At 34.6% G+C, this 25,095-nt stretch overlaps 1 protein-coding gene across 1 annotated transcript in view; it reads right to left on the bottom strand.

Annotated features, from left to right (window-relative positions):
- TMPRSS15 (transmembrane serine protease 15) overlaps nucleotides 1-25,095 on the bottom strand; it is a 65,411-nt gene that overhangs the window by 12,153 nt on the left and 28,163 nt on the right. The window contains exons 12-21 of the mRNA XM_087722048.1: nucleotides 24,658-24,807; nucleotides 23,415-23,520; nucleotides 22,536-22,686; nucleotides 19,088-19,220; nucleotides 13,935-14,024; nucleotides 10,938-11,063; nucleotides 9,771-9,911; nucleotides 7,952-8,062; nucleotides 5,114-5,246; nucleotides 3,599-3,694 (exon numbers count right to left, since the gene is read on the bottom strand). Coding sequence (XP_087578174.1) covers nucleotides 3,599-3,694; nucleotides 5,114-5,246; nucleotides 7,952-8,062; nucleotides 9,771-9,911; nucleotides 10,938-11,063; nucleotides 13,935-14,024; nucleotides 19,088-19,220; nucleotides 22,536-22,686; nucleotides 23,415-23,520; nucleotides 24,658-24,807 — 1,237 coding nt within the window. The remainder of the gene's footprint in view (nucleotides 1-3,598; nucleotides 3,695-5,113; nucleotides 5,247-7,951; nucleotides 8,063-9,770; nucleotides 9,912-10,937; nucleotides 11,064-13,934; nucleotides 14,025-19,087; nucleotides 19,221-22,535; nucleotides 22,687-23,414; nucleotides 23,521-24,657; nucleotides 24,808-25,095) is intronic.

Raw genomic sequence — 25,095 nt, forward strand, 5'->3', positions numbered from 1 at the left:
AGGCCACAAGTCTTAAAGTTGCCAAGATTGGACACCCATGATTTAGATAATCCAGAAGAGAAAATATTTCACCCTCTAGATCAGGGTTTCTCAACCACAGCAAATTTAAGGTATGTGACTTCAATTCAGTTGCAGTATATGCTATGTTCCAGAGCTCGTTGGGATAAACAAATATGAAAATAATTATAAAAATATTGGTAAGAAATACACATCCCTTAGGTCAGATTGACTCCAGCATTTCGAAGATACAATTGCTTAAATAAAAGAACTACAGAGACACTGTGCTAAAAAGTAATACCTCATAGATATGCACTGTATTCTTGTATTTCATGGATTTTAAAAAATCCAGATCAAGTGCCTGAGTTGCATAGGTAACTTCGTGGACATAATTTTATAGTTTTATGATTACAAATCAAACTGCTTTGGCGCTATTCTTCTGTTGAGAAGGATTTTTTCTTTTTACTTTTTAATCTAGTTTAGGGTTCTGGCATCCTATTAAATTTCCCACCCATGTACTGATCAGGCACTGCACTTTTTAGCTTCTTGTTCCAGTCAAGATCAGTCACCTACTGTCGCGAAGACATTATAGATGAACTTTAATTAGATATTAAGTTCATTTATTTTCAACATATAAAGCTTTAATGCCAGGATATGTTCTATACGATCTTCTATTATGGATACATTATTACTATGATTAAGCAATTGCAGGACTATGAATTGTGATCTCACAAAGAGTTCTTGCGGGATAGAACCTCCACTTTGGAAAATTTTAGGGTCACTTACCACTATACAGGGCGGGGCATAACCTTTTCCTAGGGGGTCACAGCAAGATCGACAGCAGTTTACAACTTCCGCGACACCTCATTTTAAAGCCCATAAAAAACTGAATTGAATGAGCTATTAAATGTTAAATTTGCTTTAAGAATGGCTGGAAAATTCGATTCGGAAGAACAAAGGATCATTGACAGAATAAAATGCATTGCCTTTCGAGAGGCTCGCGATGCTGGAGCGACGTTTATCAATCGAAAATGGATTGCAAACAAATTGAAACGTCATCCGGATTGGGTTACTGATAATTGGAACAAAACAGCCCAAGAATGTTTCACAAAATTTGGAGAAGGGCGTCCTCTGCAACTGTCCCAAGAAAGCAAAGCCATCATTGCAACTGGCAGTCGCAAACAACGAAAAGGAAACCGAAAAGTGGCCCAAGAAATCCTTCAAATTCGTGGAAAACGAGTTGATCAAAGGACAATCGGCCGATATCGAGAACGAGAAGGTTTGAAGCCATTCCACGTCATTTGCAAACCATTGAAAACTCAAACACACGTTCAAGATCGGCTTTGGTTGTGCGATTGGTTGTCTGAATGGACCGAGGAAGATTTTCTTCATTTGGCGCTATCTGACGAATTCTTCGTTTATGCCATTCGAAAACCGAATTTCCAGAACGATCGAATTTGGGCTAAAGACGTCGACGACATCGCCAAACATGAACGATATCGACAAATCGTTCGCAATCCGACTTGCATCGGGATTTTCGTCATTTTCACAGCCAAGAAACTGCATTGGGTTTTGAAGGATAAAGGGGAATCCTGGGATGGCAGTTATTTCCGTGAGAAAATTTTATTGGAGAATGTCATTCCATTTCTCAGTGATCCAGACAATGTCTTGGTGGTTGGTGAGGCTGTCTTTCTTCATGACAAAGCTCCTTGCATGCGTGCAAATGCGACTCAGCAATTGTTAAAGGAAAACAATGTCGAATTTTGGGGCAATGACGTCTGGCCGGGAAATTCGCCAGATCTCAATCCGGCAGAGAACATTGGGGCCATAATTAAGGATGAAGTGGAAGCTCTGATGATTCAGGAGCAAGGTCAAAATCGATATTCGGTTGAAACTTTGAGAATGAATTTGGAAACTGTGTTGAAAAATCTGGAAAATCGAACGGAACTGTTTGAAGATTTGTTGTGTTCTTATCCACCTCGTTTGAATGCTGTTCGAAGGGCTAATGGTGGTCATACTGACTATTAAATCGTGTCAATAAACTCAGTTTTTGATGGGCTTTCGAATGGTGTATGAATTATTTGTGTTGTTATTACAAGTGTTGCTGTGACCCCCTAGGAAAAGGTTATGCCCCGCCCTGTACTATTTAGGTACCTAGGAGCTATTGTTTTCACTGTTGCTGTCTAAATAATAGCGTTTTTTTTACATCCACCCATTTTAATGTAACATGTTTTACATTAGCTATTGTTGTTTTATTATTGTTTTAAATCTGATTGTAAGCAATATATGTTTTTAAACAAATAACATTCTTATAAATACAATGATTGAAATAAATACTGTTGCAAAATGAATTGATTAATTCTTAATGTGTTGTTTAATACAAGCACAAATGAGGCTAGCAATAACTTGTGTTGCTTTTCTTACAAGTAAAATGTAACTCTGTTTATTTCTTTATGTTTTAAATATTAAGTTAGTACATCTCACCATCCAATCAACAAGTCTGAGGCACTTTTAATTCATTTTAACTGTTCAATACTAATAAACATGGCTAGCTTTAAAAATTTTATTTTACCATATTGATTATAAAACTAAATTTCTAGTTTCTATTAGATTTCTGGGATGACTAAAAGAACAAAAACAAAATAAAGTTGCATATAGGGACATAAAAGTAATCTGTAACATATTTTTCACTTGAGCTTATCAAAATGATTTTTCTCTATGGGAATAAAATGAATTGGCAGTTCTATTTTTTGTGAGAAATGTTCTTGATTGAAATGCCTTCTCCAATAAGTGCTACCTTCATTTTCAAATATCTCCCCATTTTTTCTTTCAAAAACTATATTGGAGGGAAAGTTGAAAACAAACAAAAATATATATGCAAAGCTCTTTGATAAATTGAAATGTTTTAAAACATGCCTTACTACTATTGCTTTAATAACATAACAATTAAAATTATGCTCCTATATACTATATACCAAATGCTATATTAATACAACATAGAACAGTAGGATTGGAAGGGATCTTGTAGATCTTCTTCTCCAACTCTTGCCAACATAAATCTTACATCTGGCAACTCTTCATATGTCAAGGTAGATGGCAACACATAACTGACTTGGCTGATCTCAAAAATCTAAGCAGGGTTTACTCTGGTAATGATTCTTATAAAAGGTAAGAGTTGATGTTTCAATGGAGAATTGGTTATGAGGTAAATGAAAGAAGAAGGAAGTGGCAAACAGACTCCACATTGTTGCCATATCCATAGTTGTTCTAAATTCTATTATAACAACTGATTATTAATATCAGAATATTAAGTGGTTACAAAAACTCCTTATTTTGACTCATATCAGTTGATGTTTGTGAGGGGACTGTTACTTTGTCCTAAATGTTCATTAATCTGTAAATGTTTGTTAGTTTATATGGAAATTTCCATACCTTTTGACAATTTCTACTGATAAATAATAAGAGAATTAAAGAGCAAAAAAAGAAAAAGGAAAAAAAATAGAAATTCCTACTCACCATATTTTCAATGATTTACTTATACTTTATTACTTATATAATTACTTATATTCATCATTTTTAACTGTCATTTATAAAGCCTTACCTTGGTGTTAGTGTCAAGTTGCTGTTAGTTGTTTTTTTAATTTCTACAAATGGACCTGCCCCAGTAAACAAGACAGGAGATGACTCGTTCCCACTTCTAAAAGGAAAAACTTTGCTTAAAACATATCCTTTTAATTATAATAAATATATAGAAATTATTGTGCTGTATGATTTATGGTTTAATAAGATAAATAAATTACTTGCTAAACATATTTTATATCACATTTGGAAATGATTACTCTTAGGAAGAAATATGCTAAAACGAGCAATCAAAATATGCGAATAATTCTACCATCTATGCAAGGAATCAGAAAGAGAAACCTGTCATTTACCAAAGTTTGGAACTTACTTTGGACTTGGGCTACAAATTTCCCAAACTGATGGTCAAAATAGTTAGTTATTTTTTGATATTGGGCCTCCTATATCAAATTAAGAACTTGCATTTGTGAATCAATCTATCTGATTTAGACATGGAAATATTGTAGCTATTTGCATATGATTAAGAAGTCTGCATAGTAATAAAACTATACATGCATTTATAAATGAACATTTATAAATGAACATAATCTGCAAGCTGGATTCCAATATAACAATGATGGTATGGTGGTAGGGGAGAAAGTTAAAGGGGAGAGAAGGTAAATTGTTATAATTTAGATCTTCAGTTACCACTAATTATTCAATGTTAATATACAATATTATAGTACTACATATGGGACTTCATGTTTTATTCTTGCATATTGAGGAAATGAAAATATAGACCAAATTCTGTACTGAATATCAGAATAAATTTAATAGAAATCATTAAAAAGTGATGAGATATCCTGGTAACTAGATAAAGCAACTATGAAAATACTAATGGCTAATAAACCAGTATTTGAAAGCTATTAGCTTCCTTCTTTTTCATTTTCTTATTTTTTACAGGGATTTGTCTGTGTGCGTGTGTGTGTGTATGTTTGTTCTTAAAAATATTATTGCTAGTATTATTTTCACTGTTGTTATTTTTAAAAGAGATCTTTTAAATAGTAGAAGGAAGGGAGATTTCCAAGTTTTCCTAGCTATTCTGGATTTGGCAGGTAAATTTCAATTATGTGTAATAATTGTAATTATTTTATAAAATCTGTATTTCCAGTGAATGGCAGTTATAGATTTAATATTAAAGGACTAACAGAAGAACAACTAAATGAATAATATATCTTATACTACAACAACAAGAACAACAACAGCATTCAGCATGTGCATGTGTTGATAAACAGTCAAAATGTCTTCCATATAAACATTTTTTCCCGACTAAAGTGTAATCAAATTGACATTGAGCAGACATGTCTTAGTTCTTGAAGAAAGTTTCTGCTGCTGGAAATGCCACTGGGAAAGCCAAGTATATTATACATTATGCAGAACATTGGAGCTTTATACCTGCTCTTTCTTCCAAACCTACAAGCCAGTATTATATCTGTTATATAAAGTATTAGCAGAAGAATTAGCTCTGAAAGAAAATATAATCCAAAACTTTACTTACCCTAGTTTTAACAGATTGCAGATACTGGTTGATAATTCTTCTGTCCACTGATTAGCACAAGTTGTAAACCATTGCGTCTCAATTTTGAATTGGACTAACCCATTGGAGCTGACAGAACCATTGATCAAGCGCACTGTCATAAAAGTAAGTTTTAATATTATAACACAGATTGAGGATTCATTTTATTCATAGAACACTGCGTATGATCAAGTTCAAATTTAGCAGATGTGAAAAGGTGTGATTTGAGCATCTTCCTGTTTTCCCTTTTCAAATCCAAATCAAATTCTGTAATAAAACTAGTGTCAGGGTCAGAAATCTTCGTGAGTTAACAATGAGATTTTGAAGTGAACATTGTTTTTTTAATGCACCATTTTCCTGGCTCACATTGATGTGTTTAGTGCTGATTGTTCCATAATTGTTCTTGAATTACTTGGGATCCATATAAACAGTGTATTTACCAATTGAGAACGCATGGGCTTTTGGATGATAAACACTTTATATAGTACACTTAGAAACACTTAAATTGTGGTGCCAAACTCAAGGCCCGCAGGCTGGATTCACCCTGTGGAGTGCTGAGATTTGGCCCATGGTGACTCTTCCAGTAAAAACAGATCTCAGAAGGGCCACTCACAGCACTCACAGTCTCCATTTTTGGCCACAACAGCCTCCTGCAGCCCTCTGGCAGTGAAAACGAAGCTCAGGGATGCCTGGTTTCTCCCTAAGTTCCAGAGGACTGCAGGAGGTCATTGCAACTGAAAATAGAGCCCGAGAGGCCCATGTGTGGCCCTCTCAGCTCTGTTTTCACTGGCAGTGGGTTGCAGGAGGCCATCACAATGAAAAACAGAGCTTCGGTGCCCGTTCTTGCTGACAAAGTGCTTGGGCCACTACAGGAGCCTCAGACACAAGTGACTTCAAGATGGCCACACCCACCCTGGCCATGTCCTCCTCACCCCTCCCAAGGTAAAACACAGCCTTGAAGTGACCCTCAATGAAATCGAATTTGACAACCCTGACTAAGATAATTCATAGGAATAAATCTTTAGCTGTATAGATTATTCTCAACCTCAGCAACTTTAAGATATATGGTCTTCAACTACCACAATTCCTCAGTTAGCATAAGTTTGAGAAACATTGCTCTAGATCAGAACTGTCAAACTCGCAGCCTGTGGGCCGGATGTATCACACGCTGGAAACGCCCACAAGCAAAGAAAAGTCCCAACATGTCACATGACACCGCTCTGATGATGCAAATTTGACATCCTTGCTCTAGATATTACTAATCTATAATTTATGGTACCCCTGTAAGTATGGTGATATAGGCAGAAATTGCATTAAGTAACTTGCAGATCTCCACAAAATCTGCACTGCTGATAGGACCAATAAGGAACACTTAGAAAAACTTGCATGATTAGACATATGACCATATGTTTAAATGAGGATTATATCTTTAACCTGGGTCTGAATGTCACAAACACTACTATCCAACTATAAACCTATTGGATCTGCATTTACTCCTTGTACTGCAATTCATGTATTTAACCTGCTAAGAAAATTTTACAAAATATTCCAGGTTTTCAAACAGCATATGCTTGGTGTGCTTTGATTAAGGATCTGTTATGAAAAGCAACAATAAAGTTTTCTTCCTCTTCAACAAACACAGTGGGACATGAAATAACAAGTGAGGATAAGATAGCTGACAAGAAATGTCTTAAGTTTTTTATACTAAGACTTAAGATATCCAATGTGAGGCAAACTGTCTACAAATCTAAGTATCTATGCACACAAACCATTGTCAGTTCTTACAGATGATAAACTGTTACTGCTCTCACTTTTTTTAACCAGCCTCAGCATCATTTTATCATTGGATCTGCATATAAAACATTGCACATAGTCTATTATTTTTAATTTATGTAAAGCAGAGCTATGCACAGAACATTTAATTTTGTAAATAACTACCTTCACAGATGTTGCTGTGACAACAGCTGTCATTGTTGTCAAAGTAACCTGCATCTGTGTTGTAAAACAGTTGAAATGTGGCTCGTCACAGCTGTTTTAAACTCCTGTCAAACACTTTTACTGGGCTTACATTTGGTCCTAAATTTCCTTGAAAAGAAGATTAAGGATGCTTTTTGGATGTGCTGAGCAGAATATATATAAGTCTGCACTGGCAGAAGCACCCCTACTCTTATTTGCAAAAAGAGCCCCTACAGCAAAATAAATATATTTTGGTTTCAAAGTATTAGACTGAAGTCTTCACTTACTAATACTTTCTATTTTCACTGCATAGAAAAAGAGAGGGGTCCTTGGTGCTGATGATGTTACCTAGTTTGGATAATGAAATGTTTGCAAGAAAACAACCAAGCTCAGAGAGCAACAAGGACCCCACATTTCAACCTTGAGCTACAAATATTCTACTGTAATAGAAAAGGAGAGGCTGTGTACAGATTTTGGGTTTTTTTTTTAGTGAGATGGTTGGATAGCCTCTTTTCTAAAAATTAGGCCCCTTCTCTGAAAGAGATCCGTGACGCCGCAAAAATCTTTCCTGCCCACTTTAGAATAGCAGCTTGCCAGCATCTGTTGCTAGAATGTGTGGGTTTTTCTTTTCTTTTTTTTCTTTTACATTCCTATTCTTTTATTCAAAACTCTACCATTCATTCACATCAAATAACATGTCTTTCTTTTCTTCTTTTACATACAGAATCCAAGATACACTTGGGATTTTACTTTACTGTACACACACCTTTCAAAGTACACACACCTTTCCCCCTTTGAAAATAGTTATCTTCCCTGAATTTGGGATTAGAAATGTTTTTTTTTTTTAAAATTATAAATATTTACCACAATCTGCTTCATCAGAACCATCTTTACAGTGCTGGAATTGATCACATATGTGACCCTGAGGTATACATTCTCCACTTCCACACTGATAATAATTCAATCCACATGAAGCTGTTAATGAAGAAGACACAGATACTGTGGTCCATGAAAATTAGTTAATAAATTAGCAGTTTTAATGTTTTTTTATAAAACATTTTTTTATAACACGAAGTACATTTCTCATATTTCATGTGCAAGATAAAATATTTCACCTATTTTATATATTAATCATGATACGCAATAGCCAAGTAATTTCAAGAGATGAACACTGAGAGTAAATATGAACTGCAATTAATATAGAAATCTTTTAGCGGTAGCACACTAAAGGCCAATAATACTTGGGCCACTGATAACTTCACAGTTAACTATCTTTGTTCTTCTTACTTTGCAGTTAATTTGTAGTGAAGAGAAGGAGCCAGAAAGATGCTTGAATTCTACCCTGCCCCCATGCTCCTTTGTCTTTGAAAAGCTATTTCCAAGAAATTTTGGAATTAGAAAAACACATTTATGAAGTAAAGATAGACAGAGTTCTTAGATTGTTCTAAGCCATGATTCATTTAATCATGATCTACTGAAAAACTATAAGTGTCTCAATTGCACAATGCAGTAGGCCAAATGACAGCAGCTTGGGTGTCCCGGCTCCGTCCAAGGAGCTTCTCGCTGCCGTTGCGCTCCCCCGCCTTGCTCCCCCGCCACCTCCGACGAACAATCCTCCGCTTTCTTCAGCTCGGACGGTGCCAGCCAGCCCACCCACCCCCCGCCTGACATGCTCCCCAACTGGCCGGCCGGCCGGCACAAGGACTCACCACTCTCCTCCTCCTCCTCCTCCTCCTCCTCCTCCTCCTCCTCCTCCTCCTCCTCTTCCACCTCCTCCTCCTCCTCCCCGCTTGGTGCTGGGCTGGCTGCAGGCCGGGGCAGCGGGAATGTCAGTGCTTGGCAGCTCCCGCGATGCAAAGTGTCTAGCGGGGCACTTTGCATCGGGGAGCCCCAAGACCCGGGTTTGCAGCAAAGGCACCAAGCCGCCAAGTAGAAAATGCCAGGCAGAGAAGAAATTGCTGCTGAAGAAACAGCGGCTGGCAGCCCAGAGCAACCTCTCCAGAATCACCCTCGATGGAAACTGCTAGATTGCGTAGTCGCTCAAGTGCCCTTGCACAGGCATGATTCGCTGCTCCTAGATCAGGAGGCGGGAGAATCAGTGCCTTCTTTGCATACATTTTTTTTTGCTTTTTAACCCTTTCTTAACCTTTAAAAGGCGAAAAATTCCTTATGCAAAGGCCCCGAGTTCTCTGGCCTCCTCCTATAGGTAACACTGAGCAGACACCAAGCCACTGTGACTTGGAATCTGGTAGCAACTACCCTGGCTTTAATTATTTAAAAAAATATTCTTTAAAATTCTTTTCTTTCCCTCAGGAGACTGGTGAGGCCCCGCCTCCCCTGCCTCTAGTGACTGCATGTCCCTGATATGCAGTGGTGGGATTCAAAACTTTTTACTACTGGTTCTGTAGGCATGGCTTGGTGCGCATGGCATGGCTTGCTGGGAGTCGCTTGATGGGTGTGGCAGGGGAAGGACACTGTAAAATCTCCATTCCCTCCCCATTCCAGGGGAAGGTTACTGCAAAAATCCCCATTTCCTCCTGATCAGCTGGGACTCAGGAGGCAGAGAATAGATGGGGGTGGGGCCAGGCAGAAGTTATCTGAACTACTCAAAATTTCCGCTACTGGTTCTCCAGAACTGGTCAGAACCTGCTGAATACCACCTCTGGGTATATTGGAAACTCACCTGGCATGCCAAGATGATATCCTGTAGTAAAATTGGCTACAAATCCTTTTCTGGTTATAGATTTGTCCGAAATGAAGAGCACAGTCATTTGGTGAGTTGTAGAGAATATATCTGGCACTGGGGATTTTCCAGTATATACAGCTTCATAGCAAGGAAAAGTATATCATTACTCCAAAGACTAATATACATATCATAATAATGGAAAATAAACACATGTAGGACAGAAAAAGGTCTACTTCTATTTTTTTTTTTTTTTGGCAGATCATCCATATTTAGATGGATGATCTGCAAAGCTTAATCTAGGAAAAACAAATGAACAAATCAATACTGATTAAATGCTAAACCTTAAATGTTCTTTATTCATAGATGATATTGAATGTAAGGTAACTTAAAATATGCACTTGCTTTGTAGTTTGAGATGGTAAATAAATAAAATCTTTATTATGGTCAAAGACCAGCAATACACATTAGTTTTTACACTATATCAAAAAATACTAACATTAAAATATAATTAAAAAGTATTGACATTAAAAGTGGATAATAACATAAAGGTCCAAAGATTGTTAAAGGTATGTCCAGATAATTGGTACTATACTTCTGTAGCCAATTTTTTTTCTTATAGACATTGCAGCAGCACAGAACTTTGCCACTGAGATGGAAAATTTATCTGGACTGGATCCAGGCTGTATAATATCTCAGAAAGTTTGATTTTCTATTAGCGTTCTCTCTGAGCACTTATCACAACTTCCAGGAATCTTTGCTATATAATATGGCAAATGACACAATGATGCAACAATAGAAAGAAAATATTCACACCAGAATATTCTTAATTTCCCCAATGCTGCAATTTTGTTAATTTAAATTAAATTATATCAATCAACATAAAAGTTTAACTATATGTATGAAAATATATTACATTTTATCTGCAATACTACATTAATGCAACATTAACATTAACATTAAATACTATTGTTATTGAACATTTTTATGAATGAAAATGATATTGTCACATTCAACTCTTGGAATTTACAGATTTCTGGAATTGTTAAAAACACTGTATACTATATTATTTTTCACTGTTTTATTTTTTAAATCTACAGCATAATTAGAGAGGTATTCTGATACAATATAATTTTTCACACATTTTGATATATTTTATATACTTGCCTAAAAATAAAGATTCAGCTCCTATACCATCTCTGACTTCTAGAACATCATGAATAGTTTCTAAATTAAAATACTGAAAATGAAGTTGAATATTTTTTCCTTTTTCTGCATGCAAATACCATACACCTAGAATTATAAAATATAAGAAGGAAAAAAACCAAAAATACTGATTTGTCAATAGTTTCCATAAAGAAGCAAGTTGCATAGTTAGCAGTCATCATAATTTTTTATTAAGATCCAGTTTAAATATGTTAAAACACTTCCAATACAACTCCAAATAATAATGGCATTACAAGAGTTTAATATTTCTGTTAACAATTCTCAATATGACATAGCTTTATGAATAAGGCACAGCACTTAAATTTAAAAAGGCAATTTCAGGAAAATAACCAGAATTATTTAACCATTGATGGGTGGTTGGGCAGTGAGTTAGTTGAGATTATTCTTAGCATTTGCACCTTAAAAACATATCCCGGGATTCCAAGTTCACCTGAGGCATAATGACCACAAGTAGCCAAATATGTTGTTATTATCACTATTATTATGTTAGTACTATTATTATTTATCTCTAATGTTGTATTTATTCAAATCACACTTCTTTAATACATTCTGCAAATTTCAAATTAACTTTTATTAATATATTATTAGTATATTCTACAAGTTTTGAGCAAATTCAGGGGAGGTTGATTAGAAATGATTTTTTTTTAAATAATTATTTTTACTGTTAGGTGTGTAAGGTGATAATCGATTTCTTTAAAAATAAAGAAACCAAATATTCTATTACAGAGAAGAATAAATGAGTACATAACAAGTAAAGACAAATTTGGATCCCACTAAAGGCTTAATTACTCTTTTCCTCTCTACCTTTCCTATATGTTTCCTCTCAGATACTCAGCTTCCTTCCCCACTCCAAGTTTTTACCTCTGCTACTGTGGAAACAAAATGTATGGGATGAAATATGTGACAATGAGAAATGGAAAGGAATGAGAGGCTGTGTAGTACTTGATGTTTGAGGGGAAAAGGGTGCAGAATGATGTAATTTTGGTCAGCAGTCAGATAAACAAGAGACCAATATTGGAGACAGGTGATGCATGAGAGTGGGCAGGTTGTTTTTCTCCCCACGACTTTGGAATAGTTGTAGCTGTGTACCTGGCCCGCTCTGTACCAGAAACAGTACATGAAGTGAACAGACTTTTTAAAAAGACAGGAAAACTTACATAGACTTTCTTTCTGACAGAAAGGATTTTTCTTTTTCTTTTCATTTTTTAAATACTTTTATTGTATTGTATAATACTAATGACACATTTTAAAAAGAAGAAACATTGTGAAGTAAGCATATATGCTGGAGTAGAATATACAAAGTCTGATGAACCAAAATTCTAGTAGCAGTAAACCTTTATAGGACGGGTGTCCAATAGAGATTGACCAGTGCTTATTGATAGGTAGCAGGGACCTGCAGTCACTAGAGGCAAGGGAGGCGGAGCCTCCCCAGTCTCCTGAGAGAAAGGAAAGAGTTTTAAATTTTTTTTTTAATGAATTAAAGCCAGGATAGTTGCTACCAGATTTCAAGTCACAGTGGCTTGGTGTCTGCTCTCAGTGTTAACCAGGAGGAGGCCAGAGAACTCGGGGCCTCTTTTGCTTAAGGAATTTTTCGCCTTTTAAAAGTTAAGGCGGAGTTAAAAAGCAAAAGATTTAATATGCAAAAGAGGCACTGATTCTCCCGCCTCCTGATCTGGGAGCAGCGAATCATGTCTTGCACTTGAGCGACTGCGCAAGTGCAAGGGTGATTCTGGAGAGGTTTTTCTTTCACCAGCTGCCATTTCTTCTGCAGCCAGCCCAGCACCGAGCGGGGAGGACGAGGAGGAGAAGAGCGGTGAGCCCTTGTGGCTGGCTGGGGAGGGACTCACCGCTCTTCTCCAGCCAGCCAGCCACTCACCCCCACCCGACCTGCTCCCTGCTTGGCCGGCCAGCTGGCCGGCACAAAGACTCACCGCTCTTCTCCTCCCAGCCAGCCAGCCACCCCCCCACCCGACCTGCTCCCTGCCTGGCCGGCCAGCCGGCACAAAGACTCACCGCTCTTCTCCTCCCAGCCAGCCAGCCACCCGACCTGCTCCCAAGAATGTCAGCGGGGACGGAGGAGGCTGGGGGCGAGGCGGCAGAGCGCGGCAGCGGCGAGAAGCAACACCCCCGCCGCTGTGTCCGACAGGCATCTCACCTTTATGTCCATCATAAACGAGAGACGCCTGTCGGACACAGCGGCGGGGACGTTGCTTCTCGCCGCTGCCACACTCTTGCCTCACCAACGGTATCCCTCACCGCATGTCACTGATAGGTAGTGTTTGCATGTTAGAATGAAGTAAACAGCAGTGGGATTCCAGTGGTTTTCATGGTAAGGGTGGTGCTGTTGCTCCTACTGAGATTAAGTCAGAGGAGGCTATGGAGTCTAATAAAGCTATGGGCTTTTAATTGCCAAGGGAATGAGTAATTGGGTAGACTGCTTAGAAAAAGGGGTACCTACAGTTTTGTAAGATTCTCTCCTTCTGGTTCAATTGCCTCTTTCTGGAGCTAGATCATTGAATTATTTTGTTTTTTAATGCCAGATTTGTCGATAAAAAGAGCACATCCATTTGCCATGTGTTGGTGAATGTGATGATCTGCCTGTATCATTGAATCCTAGTTAGATGAGAATAGTATCTAGCTTTGTCCAAAGTCTGCTTTTAAAGCTGTAGCTGCTACAACAGCTACAACACCAGATCAGAAAATGAGACATAATGAGATTTTTCTTACATTTTTATAATAGCATGTGTTCTATAATCTCTATTTTTTTAAAAAAAAACTTTATTAAAAATTTAATGAAGCTGAAGTCAAAAGCTTCTAATGAACCTGAGTATAATCTTCATTAATTCTATTTACACATTTATTTATACGTATGTTTCATATTTTTAAACAAACTTGTCTAAAGTTTTGAAGACATGTAACTTACAAGACATAACTTACAAGATGCTCTATTGGGGTAGTTGTTTGGGTAGTTCATTGAAGTAAATGTAGTGTTTGGTTCCCACAAATCATATGGACCTCCACAATCAGCTAGAAGAAACAAAGTAGATCAGATATGGCTAATTGATTTTTGGATAGTCAGAGATCTGAATAGGTCAGTTGCTTACTGTTATGTTTGAGGAGGTAGTGAATCACCAGGTCAGCTTGTTGCTGTAAGATATTCTGTACATGTAGTTTATATTTAAAATGATCTATACTATTGCATTACTTTGTAGTTGTATGAAAATTCTTTTATGTGATCAATGCATAAAAGTTTTATTACTACTATGCTATTGATGATTATGTTGTGTTTTGGAATGCTTTTGGTATTGATATCATTTGATGTTTCATGTCAAAAAAGAACTGATCTGTACACTGTTGGTGGATGTATGAGAATGCAGAAACAAAGCATTAACTGAGAGACCAGTTATCACTGTCTTCTTTGTATGGCTATAAAAAAAAGCTTTGTTGTAGATCTTCAATTGTTTTGTTTCCTTATGGTTTCTTATAGTTAAACTTTTCCACAACATTGGTAATATAGGTACCTTGCTGGTATAGCTGGATATACAGTATACTAGAATTCTAGTTTATTAGTTTCATAGTCTTTCACATGCCAATTATAACTGTAGCATAGTTTCAAATAAAATATTGTGAGCTGTAAAATTAGACTTTTTGATTGCAGCTCCTTGCTTTTGAAGCTTGTATTTGCTCTTTGAAGGTACTATGATATGTTTTGATATGCAGCTGCTTTACAACCCTTCAACTTAGTAGACATTTTGTAATTAATTAAACATTTTGCTAAGGCATTTTGTAATCAATGCGTACAATGTGATTTATGAATTTGAAAAACTCTCGATTGGTCCCAAAAAGATTGGAGATCCAAATTAAAAAAATGAACAGTATTACAGAAAGCATGATGACTGTTGACTGTTGATGGAAAAACAACAAATTGAAATCGGGGTTTTTTTAAACTAGAAAAAGAGCTACAGGGTCTAATTGTATAATTTCTACTATGTATGTATAATACTAAAAGGTTATTATTAGCATTTCAGAATTCATAGCAACATGGAAGTATCAAATTACATATTTTTAAAATATGCAAGCAGAAACTGGGTACCTGCAAAAGAAAGCTAGTTATCTTAAGATGGTTAGAATGTTTCTTTGGAAAAAAATGAACCAGGGTCACAACAGTAATGAGCTAAGCAAGATTACTAAACTTTCGGCTATCTATATACCAAATTATCTTTTAAGATAATTTTAAAGTATAATTTTACATTAAACAGCTCACTGAGCATAGCATCTTTTCATTCTTGCTCTAACAAAATATATTAGCAGCAATTGAGATACAGATGGGCTGAAAGAAGTACTTACAGGATCTGCCATTACCCTTATAATACTGCCATTAAATCTAATGATAATTTGACGAGTCTGGGTGGAAAAGATTTTCTGTTATAATAATGCTTCATGCAGCCTGTTATACTCTTTTATTAGGCAATGTTGTCTCAGCTGCAGAACATCATATAATGAAGAAAGATTGAGAGTTGCTTATTCATTTCTACAATAAAGCCTCGTGTAGAGCATTCAGCTTTAAAAACTCTGATGTGACAAGCCAGAAGTAGGTGGAAGAACTTCAAGTTTTAGTAATTTCAAAGGAGGTGTTTCTGTATGTCTCAAAGTAATTTGCTGATAGGTGAATATGTATGTTTGTTATTAAAATTTCAATTTTCTTTAAAAAAACGATTAAAAACAAAGTTGACAAAGATAAAATCAATATTTTATCTTTGTCACTCTTGTTCAGTATTTTGCATTACAGATAACAAACATGGTGTATCAAAGAATCAGCAGTTATAAGCTATATTGACTACATTGCAAAAGTCTCTATTTTTGACTTTAGTTTGTCATCCTATACAAAGAACAGAGCATGGATAATCATGCTTTTTTGTTTTTTCTTCTATAATACTATTATTTTTAACCTTCAAAAATAGCAACATAATTAGTTACTAATGTATATTTGAGATCCAGTTTGGTTTACTGAGTGAGGCATCAGGCTACAAACCAGGAACTCTGATTTCTAGTTTTTCCTAAGGCACAAACCAACTGGGTTATCTTGGGCCAGTCATTCTTTTTCAGCTCTAAGAATCAGAAAATGGCAAACAACTTCTGAGAACTCTTGCCAAGAAACTGCAGAGTCTTGTCCAGGGAGGCACTAGAAATAAATACTGACTAGAAGGCGTACAGACACAGAAATGCTATATTTATATATAAGAATGTAAGAGCCACTGAACTCTTGGATATTGTGTAGTTTGGGAATTGTCACACTGAAAAAATAGAGACTGACATGCTGCAAGCAAAGCTGCATGTTCTAGCATTAGATTTTTGTACAAAAGGGAGGGGACAAAGAAAGATTTCTGAGGAATCAGGGGTTTTTTCCCCTAGAAACTGTAGATGAAACTGAATGCATCCATCTTAGCCACAATGACCACGCATCTTATGTTATAAAAGCCAGCCCCTTAAATTTATTTAACTATTTTTTTGGTTTTGCTTCTGCAAAGCAGTTATAAACATTTTTGTTAAAAAAAGCTTAACTTCCTTCAGATTTGACTTTTCTCAGATTCATCTTTTATTTTTTCCAAATATTACGATCATCAAAGCAGCCATTTTGTGAAGACACATTTCCTAATGAAGCTATTTTGTACATTTGATGTGATTGTTAGTAGTAGTCTTTTTCTGTTGTCTGTCTGTCTGTTTGTCTCTGTGTCTCTCTCTCTCTTTCTCTCTCTCTCTCTCTCTTTCTCCATCTCCATTTCCATCCATCCATCTATCTACTATTCTACCATATCCAGACACCAAGCCAGTTTTTATGGATAAGGGAGGCTTAGAATCTCCTGGTTTCTAGGCCAGAACTATAACAACTGTTGAACTTAAAAGGAATAAATTATGAAAATATATTCCATGAACTGAGTATTTCCATTTTTGTGTAGTATTAATCTGTACTAAAAGTCAATAAAACTAAAAAGTGAAAAAGTATATAGTTTTGATGAATATTAATATTAATGTGTGGAAAAATATGGCAAATTTTTCAGATGCCTATATTACAAGATTAATACAAGTTAATTAAGTTTTTTGTAAGCAAGTATTGGCAGTTAGAAGATTACCATCAATATCTATTCAGATAGTCTAGATTGAATTCAGATTGTTTTTATTCAGACAGACTTAATATCATCGCTTTATAAAATATGAGATGTTAGTTATTCAATTTAATGATACACCAGATTTCCAATATTTTAATATGGGAAAATGTTATCTCAGAAAGAAGATAATAAATCTAGATATAGTCAATCTTTGCAGCAATATAAATTAGGATTAGCAAAGAATACAAAGAAGTTGATCTGCTTCTGAACTTCATTAGCAGCTTCATGACCATACACGCCTGACCTTTTGTCCTTTTGTGCTTTCTAACCTTACTTCTATTTCCAATTTACTGTGCATTTATTAGATAAGTTTAATATCCTCTCCTAAAATTGATAGCATTAGCTCTATGCATCATCAGTTATGTGTCTTTCAACATTAAGTACTGCAGTAGTCAAATCTGGAAATGAATGAATTTAATTAAGGCTCCTTAGTTCTTTGCTTAAATCATCTGCTGTGTGTCATAATATTTACATCAGTGAGTTACATCTACAAAATAAAGCAATAGATGGATTTTCGTCAGTATGTGATGTTAGTTGGGTAGCTGAATATTAACAGCGCCAGTGGATTCAAGGTTTATTTAACATTTTATGAAGTTGGGATGAGGATTGTTGTGTTGTGAATTGTTTTCTGGATGACTTAATTATTGTAAGCAGTTTAGATGGAAGAATACTATTCATGGCCTGGGATGTAAAAATAACATAAAATACAACTGCAAGAATTACTATTTTTTTAAAAAAACATCTAGCTACTGCCACATATTGATGAAAAAATAGTTCTGATCACCAAACTACTACTGATGGTAGCATAATATTTTGCATATCACCCTGATATGTAAAAAGGTAGAATAAAGCAATAAATTCAAAATGTGAAATGAAGCTAAGAATTAAAACCGGGGCACAAATATCATTCAAAATTTATAGTCAAAAATACTTTTATAATCTTTAATATAAATGACAACTGGTAATATACAGTACAGATAGTCATTGACTGATGGCCAAAATTGGAATTGGAGCTTTCATTGCTAAGCAATGCAGTAACTGAGTAAGTAGTGCCCGATTTCACAATGTTTTTTGCCACAGCCATAAATTAAAATCACAATTAAATTACTATTATTGTTAGCCAGTTAACACAAACATTAAACAAATCTCAGCTCACCATTGACTTTGCTTTGAGAAAGCCCCCTGGGAAGGTCATAAATGGAGATCAGCAACTCTGGGCCGCTGCAACCATTGTAAATATATGCCAGTTGCCAAGTGCCCAAATTTTGGTCATGTGGCCATGGGAATGCTGCTACAGTTAAATGCAAGCTTCATTGTAAACTTCAAAAGGATGGTAACGTAAGTCAAGGACTATTTGTAATGCTAATGAAACTCATTTTTTTTACTGCTTAATAATTGAATCACTTCTTTGTCACAAATATGAAAGACTCAAACAGAACAGGACAACATAGGAATATATGAAGAACAAATACTAAATATTTTTATTGCTTTGCCTCTTTATTGGAAGTCTGTTATGCAGTAAGTGATGAGGGTAAATTAGCCATTAGAATAGTATAGTATAGAATAGAATAGAATAGAATAGAATAAAATATTGGCCAAGTGTAATTGGACACAAAGGAATTTGTCTTTGGTGCATATGCTCTCAGTGTACATACAAACTACATCCCTCAAGAATCATAAGATACATCACTTAGTGATAGTCATAGGATACTAAATAAGCAATCAAATCATACTAGGAAAGTGAATAAAACAAATATAAACCATAAAGATACAAGCAACAAGGTTATAGTGGGAGGAGATAGGTAATAGGAAGGATAAGAAGAATAATAGTAATGCAGTCTTAGTAAATAGTTTGATAGAAATCTTAATACTGACTTCAATATAACTTGATAATATTATAATTCAGAAATAATAATGACTTACTTGGTAGTGAAGATATTGTAGGAACTCTAGTGGGTTCTGGATAAATGCTTTCAGCACAGACTCCATTTAAAAGCCCTATATCATCAATGGCAATATCACTCCAACCTGGTCTTTTAAAGGCTTCAAAAGCAACCTAGAAACAAATGTTATATAATGAGAAAACAATAATGGATATTTTTTATTATGGCCACTGACATTCAAAATCAAAATGAAGTAAAAACAAAACAAAGTAAAATATTATAAATAGTGGTGGGTTCATCAATGTGTAAAAAAAAAAGCTTGCCTAATTTTACAGGCAGTGTAACAAAATTTAGCCACATTCAAAGAGATTGAATCATACTGATTTGATAACAACCATATAGGTGTTTCACAGATGTTTTACCAGGTAAAGAATTATAAGGCGAGCCCTTGACTCCTTAAATTGGGAAAAGTATAGTTGTATATGAACTGCAGTCTCAACAGCATCTTGTTGAGCTTAGGGCTACAGTTGCAACTAATAGGGATCTTTTAATATTGGTCCATCAAAACTGCTGTGGGGATTGTAGTGAAGCTTGATAAGTTAGTGCTGTTTGGAATTTGGAAACAATTAAGTAGTATAAATATTGGCTAAAAGAGGGCTTGTTACTGAGAAAAGCATTTGCTTATTCTATTTTTCAATTTAGTGATAAATCCAGATACATTATTAGGAAGAAAATTGAGGGAAGAAATGTGTTCGTTAATCACATTTGTATTACTGCCCATTTTATGATAAGTTTATCCAGTATCGTAGTTATACATCTTTTTATTTTCTGAAGCATTTAAAAACATGTTTATAATTTATAGAAGCAATTGCTTTATTAATATTACTAATATTAGTACTTTTAAGTAGCTTGATGATTATGATATTATGGAATGCTTTTGCTTTTGATATAATTCAATGTTTCATGTCAAAAAAGAAGTGAACTGATCTGTACACTGTTGGTGGATGTATGAGAATGCAGAAACAAATCATTAATATCTATTGACCATTGATTGATCCTGCATATTTTTATTCAGTTGCTATTTCAATCAATAATCAATTCAATCATGCTATGAAGTAGATTGATTCAATTCCTTTTCAACAATGGTTATTTTGTATAACTTATTTTCTAGGGAAAAAATCCACTTAAAAACGAAACATGGAAATATATTGCTTTTACCCATTTTTGGTGTTTTGAATTAATTTCCTAACTACTAAAGTCTGAAATGTTAAACCTATAAAAATACATAGCAAGAAAGAATAATTCTTTCTAACACCTTTCTTATAAATAATACCTTATAAGAAACTTAGTTCAGCCCGATAGTTTTTATCCAACATCTTGCATGATTAAATGTGGGAATAGAAGGTGTATTGAATATGTACACCCTACATTATCTGTAGATATCTGATATGTGAATATCTCCTATGTTGTTTCATTATCTGTAGGTTTGCCCAGGAACGTAGATCTTGATCTTTGATAATTTGCTGATCAGGTTTTTTTCACTGCTGTAAACATTTTGAGCTCTTACGATGATTTACACAATCTACTGAATATTCTGCATTAGGTTTTGGGACTCTTGCCAGTCATATATACTCATGCTGGATGAGTTATGTAAAAAAGATTGAGACATTTAAGAAGCAAATTAGACAGCTAATCATTTTATATTTTTGCAGCTATTAAAACAATGTTGGGATTCTGTTTATTTAGAATCGACATATTAAATGACAATGAAAAACATGTATTAAATTGGAATTAAGGATTATAAAGAGAATGGACTATTAATGTTGGATTATTATTTTATATATTGAAATGATTTACAGTTTCATTAACCTATGGTAACTTTGTAAAATATGAATGCATATAAGTAAAATTGATGGTTTATATCAAGGGTGTCAAACTCAATTTCATTGAGGGCTGCATCAGGGTTGTGTTTGACCTCAGGGGTGGGGGTGGGCAAAGTGAGTGTGGCCAGCTTGACATCACTTGTGTTAGGGGCACCTATGGTGGCCCGAGTGCTCTGTTAGCGGGCTCTTGAGCTCCGTTTTCAGCCACAATGGCCTCCTGCAGCCCTCTGTTTTTGCTGGCTAAAAGTTGCAGAAGGCTATCACAGGTGAAAACTGTGCCTGGGAGCTCACTGGCAGAGGCACCATCGGCCCATCCTTTGCTGTTTCCAGGGTGGCCTCACGGGCCAGATCTAAGCACCCCAATTTGTAATGTTCTGATCTGGTCCCTGGGCCTTGAGTTTGACACCCCTGGTGTATATTATCAGAACATTACAAATGTACTTTTATTAATGACTAAGGTAACAATTTAACTCATGGAATATGTTCCACTGAATTCAAGAAAGCTTCTTATTTTAGATTATATTTCTAAATTAAATAATTGCTATCTTACAATTTATAAAATAAACATTCAGATATAGGCAATGTTTCCTTCCCTTTCTCATTTTATTTTAATTAAAACAAATGTGTTTGGCATATTGTGAAACAAAATATCACCCTTTGTCAATATTTTAATTCTTTTATAAATAGACTTCTTAGCATTCATAGAAAATAAAGATGTTAGGTGTTCAAAATTTCCTGATCTATATGAAAAATTGAAAAAAATCAAAGAAAGACTAGGCAGAAATTTTGAGTATGTGCCATTTTATCAACTTGACAAAATGCAACCGGTTCTTTGAACTCTGACTCCTATTATGTTGAACTATTTTGACATGGTTATAAAATTCTAATTATCTCTATTGGTCCAGAACATTTGCCTTTCTGATACTAATGTGAATAGCCATAAGTTACTAATTTTAGAATTGCTTTGTAAGGAATTCTACTTCCCCTAAACACATCTAATAAAAATTCAGATTCAGATATTGTTTGGAACTCTTTTTTTCTTCCTGACAGCATTGTTACCAGAAATGTTGGGAAGATGAGATATGAGTTTTGAAAACATTTGGGCTAACTCAATTGTTCAGTACACAGAAGATGAAGAAAAAAATTCTCCTGTAGAGGATTCTAATGATTTATTAGTCACATTTGAGCAATAATTTATAAACCACACATTCCCTTTAGAAACCAAGTTGGACAAGGCAAGTATATAATCAAGTGCTAGAAGTATTAATTGGAGATATAGAATCCCTCTATGACACTAAAAAGCTGGGAGGCAGAGGAAATTATCGAATGCGCATCAAATTAATTTCAATTGTATATTTCATTACTCTAGCTAATTACTCCACCCAATTCTCAATTAGTGACACAACTGTGAAAGTCAGAAAAAAAATTCCAATAATAATTTTAATTGCCCAAAATACAGCATAATATATATGCATACTGTCTGATATTGTTATTTCAGTGCTATAGTTGTGAATATGTGTTTGTTTATGAATGCTGAAAGAAGAAAAATGATAACAAAATGAAGACAATCATAATTATAAGCTGAACATAAATATATTAACATACTTTAAATTTAGATGTTTCATTTAATGTTATTTGTCCATAATTCCAATTATTTCCATAATTTCCTTCTTTGTGGAAGATGATCTTTTGACTGTTATCATCATATATAATTTTAATATTTAGACGGTACACATTAATACCATACATGTGATACCTAAATGAAAAACAAATTTCATAAATTATATAATATCTTATTAAAGTGAAATCCACCCAGTGTCTATCAGTCTAATTTCAAAGAACATACTCCATCGGTAGATGGAATTGGGGAAGAAATAGCTTTTATGAGTGAATTCACATAGGCAGACATGATTTTTGTTTTAAATTGCACCCCAGTCTGGGCAAATGGTAGAACACTTAATGTCCTTATTATATCTAGGTCTATCCTGCTTTTCCTGACCAAACTAGGATCTTCCACCATTTATTTATTTAGTTGGTTAATTGGTCAGAGAGACTTCTTATTTCAGCTTCAGATGTCAGAAGTGTCTAATAGGGTTCTGTAAACTCTATCTTCAAACAAACAAACAAACTTTTGTTTATCTTGTCCCACAAACATTTAAGATCCTTTCATAATGTAGAACTATAGCCACTACATGAGTCTATATTCACATCATATAAAAATGTTTGCATAATAAATTTAGGGGTTTGTTTTCAAAGACATCATTTTCTACAAAACTTTTTCTAAAAGTTACCAAGCTGCAGATAGGATGTGCTTGTTCAGCATTCCATCCATTTATTTAGAACCTTCTACAGAATCTTTCTATGGGCTTTGGGTATCCTCAGTACTCATTGTAAAAACATTTTCTTCATCCCCAAGTTTTTAAAAAATGACTATTTTACAAATCATAATAATTTCTTATTATATAAACAAAATATTTACTATACCAGAAACTTAGGCAGTATGCATCTGAAATAGGGTCTAAGAGTAAGCTAAATATTTGAGGTCTCAATACTTCGCTTAAACGGATAGTTTGTGTTAAAATATAGTAGCCTGAAAAAAAAAATCAAAGTAAAAATATGTAAGTGTATATGCACTTAATGAGAGATATCATATGGACTTCTGATTCTTGATGAGTTAAGAAAGCATCCTGCTAATTTAGACATGAACTCATTGTAATGCTGCTGCTGATTTTATTTTTATCCCACCTCTTTTATATTTAGTCCGGTTATTTTTTAAGCATACTGGTAACAGGAAGGAAAGCAATTAAACAAAGAGAGAAAGAAAGTGAGAACGTATATGCACTTATAAATACACACATAACTTAAGTAATATCTTTATGAAGTTCATGTTTGCCAGGATTTCTAGAAAAGTGACTATAGATAAATGCCAATTTTAATCAGCCTTTGCCAACAGGACTAATGGTGAGAGACTTTATTTTAATTTTTTATTACTGTCAATTCAGTGTTGCTCTACTTTCAAATGGTTACAAGCCTAAATATGTATTTATGTACTGTATTTAACCAAATTTGTATCCTGAATCCTAGTTCATGATCCTATGCAACACAAATGTGTATAGAAAAATGTGTTCCAATAGAAATAAAGTGGAATTGAAATGCTGTATGGTCAAACCATCAGAAGCCATCAGGATGTAGCCTACAAGATTCTGGATATTTTCCAGCTGGAATACATCAAGCATCATTAAATTAAAATTATGATTAATAAAAAATACCCATGCAGCAAAAGATGAATGGCTATACAAATTAAATCAAGTGAAATAAATAGCTACTGTATTAATTAAATAATTAGTGAATTTTTATATTGAATTTCTGTACTGAAATTTCTGTAAAAGCCATGCATTTTTCTGTCAGTCCATAGGTTCACCTGCCTAGCATGCTATAGAAAAGAAATTGTTTAGATAAATATATATTTAAAGTATTTTGCGGCCCTGTGTTTTTCAACATATTATCATCACATCATAACTGTATTAGAGTAATTATGCAAGCAAGAGCTACGTGGAGTCATTTTTATAGTTCAAAGCCCTGAGTTTAGTTAATCCTCCAAATGTGTGTACTGCTTCTTATGTTCAGTTTAAGAAAAGAAAGAATATAAAATATTTCTATTCTCTCCACAATACATTAAAAATGGTAACCAACAACCATTATTGCTTTTGCACACGGTATTTCTTACCTGATAAATTACCAAAAGTATGATCAAAATCTGGACCAGATGCAGGAGGAAAGATAGGGCCACTAACTCTCTCCCATTCATTGTAATCCTGTATATGTTGAATCCAGTAACAAAATCCATCTTCAAATGTACAGTTGATTTTTTCATTGTCTTCAAACAAGGTTGGAGTAAAAATAATAAAATAAACAACACGGAAATTCTATAATGTACATCCTAATTATACCCAGAATCAAGGCATTATAGTATCAGAAAAAGAAAAAATATATCCTCATTATTATCATCTTGATACACAAAATATTTTATTTCTGGTGCTTTCTCTGTGAAAGTCCCAATTTGAAATGAGTTTAAATGAGATTTTGAAAAAAAAAAAGCACAATTACTTTGCTATATGATGGAACATATATATGTGTGATGAATTGTTAGGCTTCCATATCCATG

Source organism: Thamnophis sirtalis, unplaced genomic scaffold (assembly GCF_051295495.1).
Source record: "Thamnophis sirtalis isolate CommonGarterSnake01/CBP01778 unplaced genomic scaffold, rThaSir2_p1.2 scaffold_8, whole genome shotgun sequence".
NCBI classification, from domain to species: domain Eukaryota; kingdom Metazoa; phylum Chordata; class Lepidosauria; order Squamata; family Natricidae; genus Thamnophis; species Thamnophis sirtalis.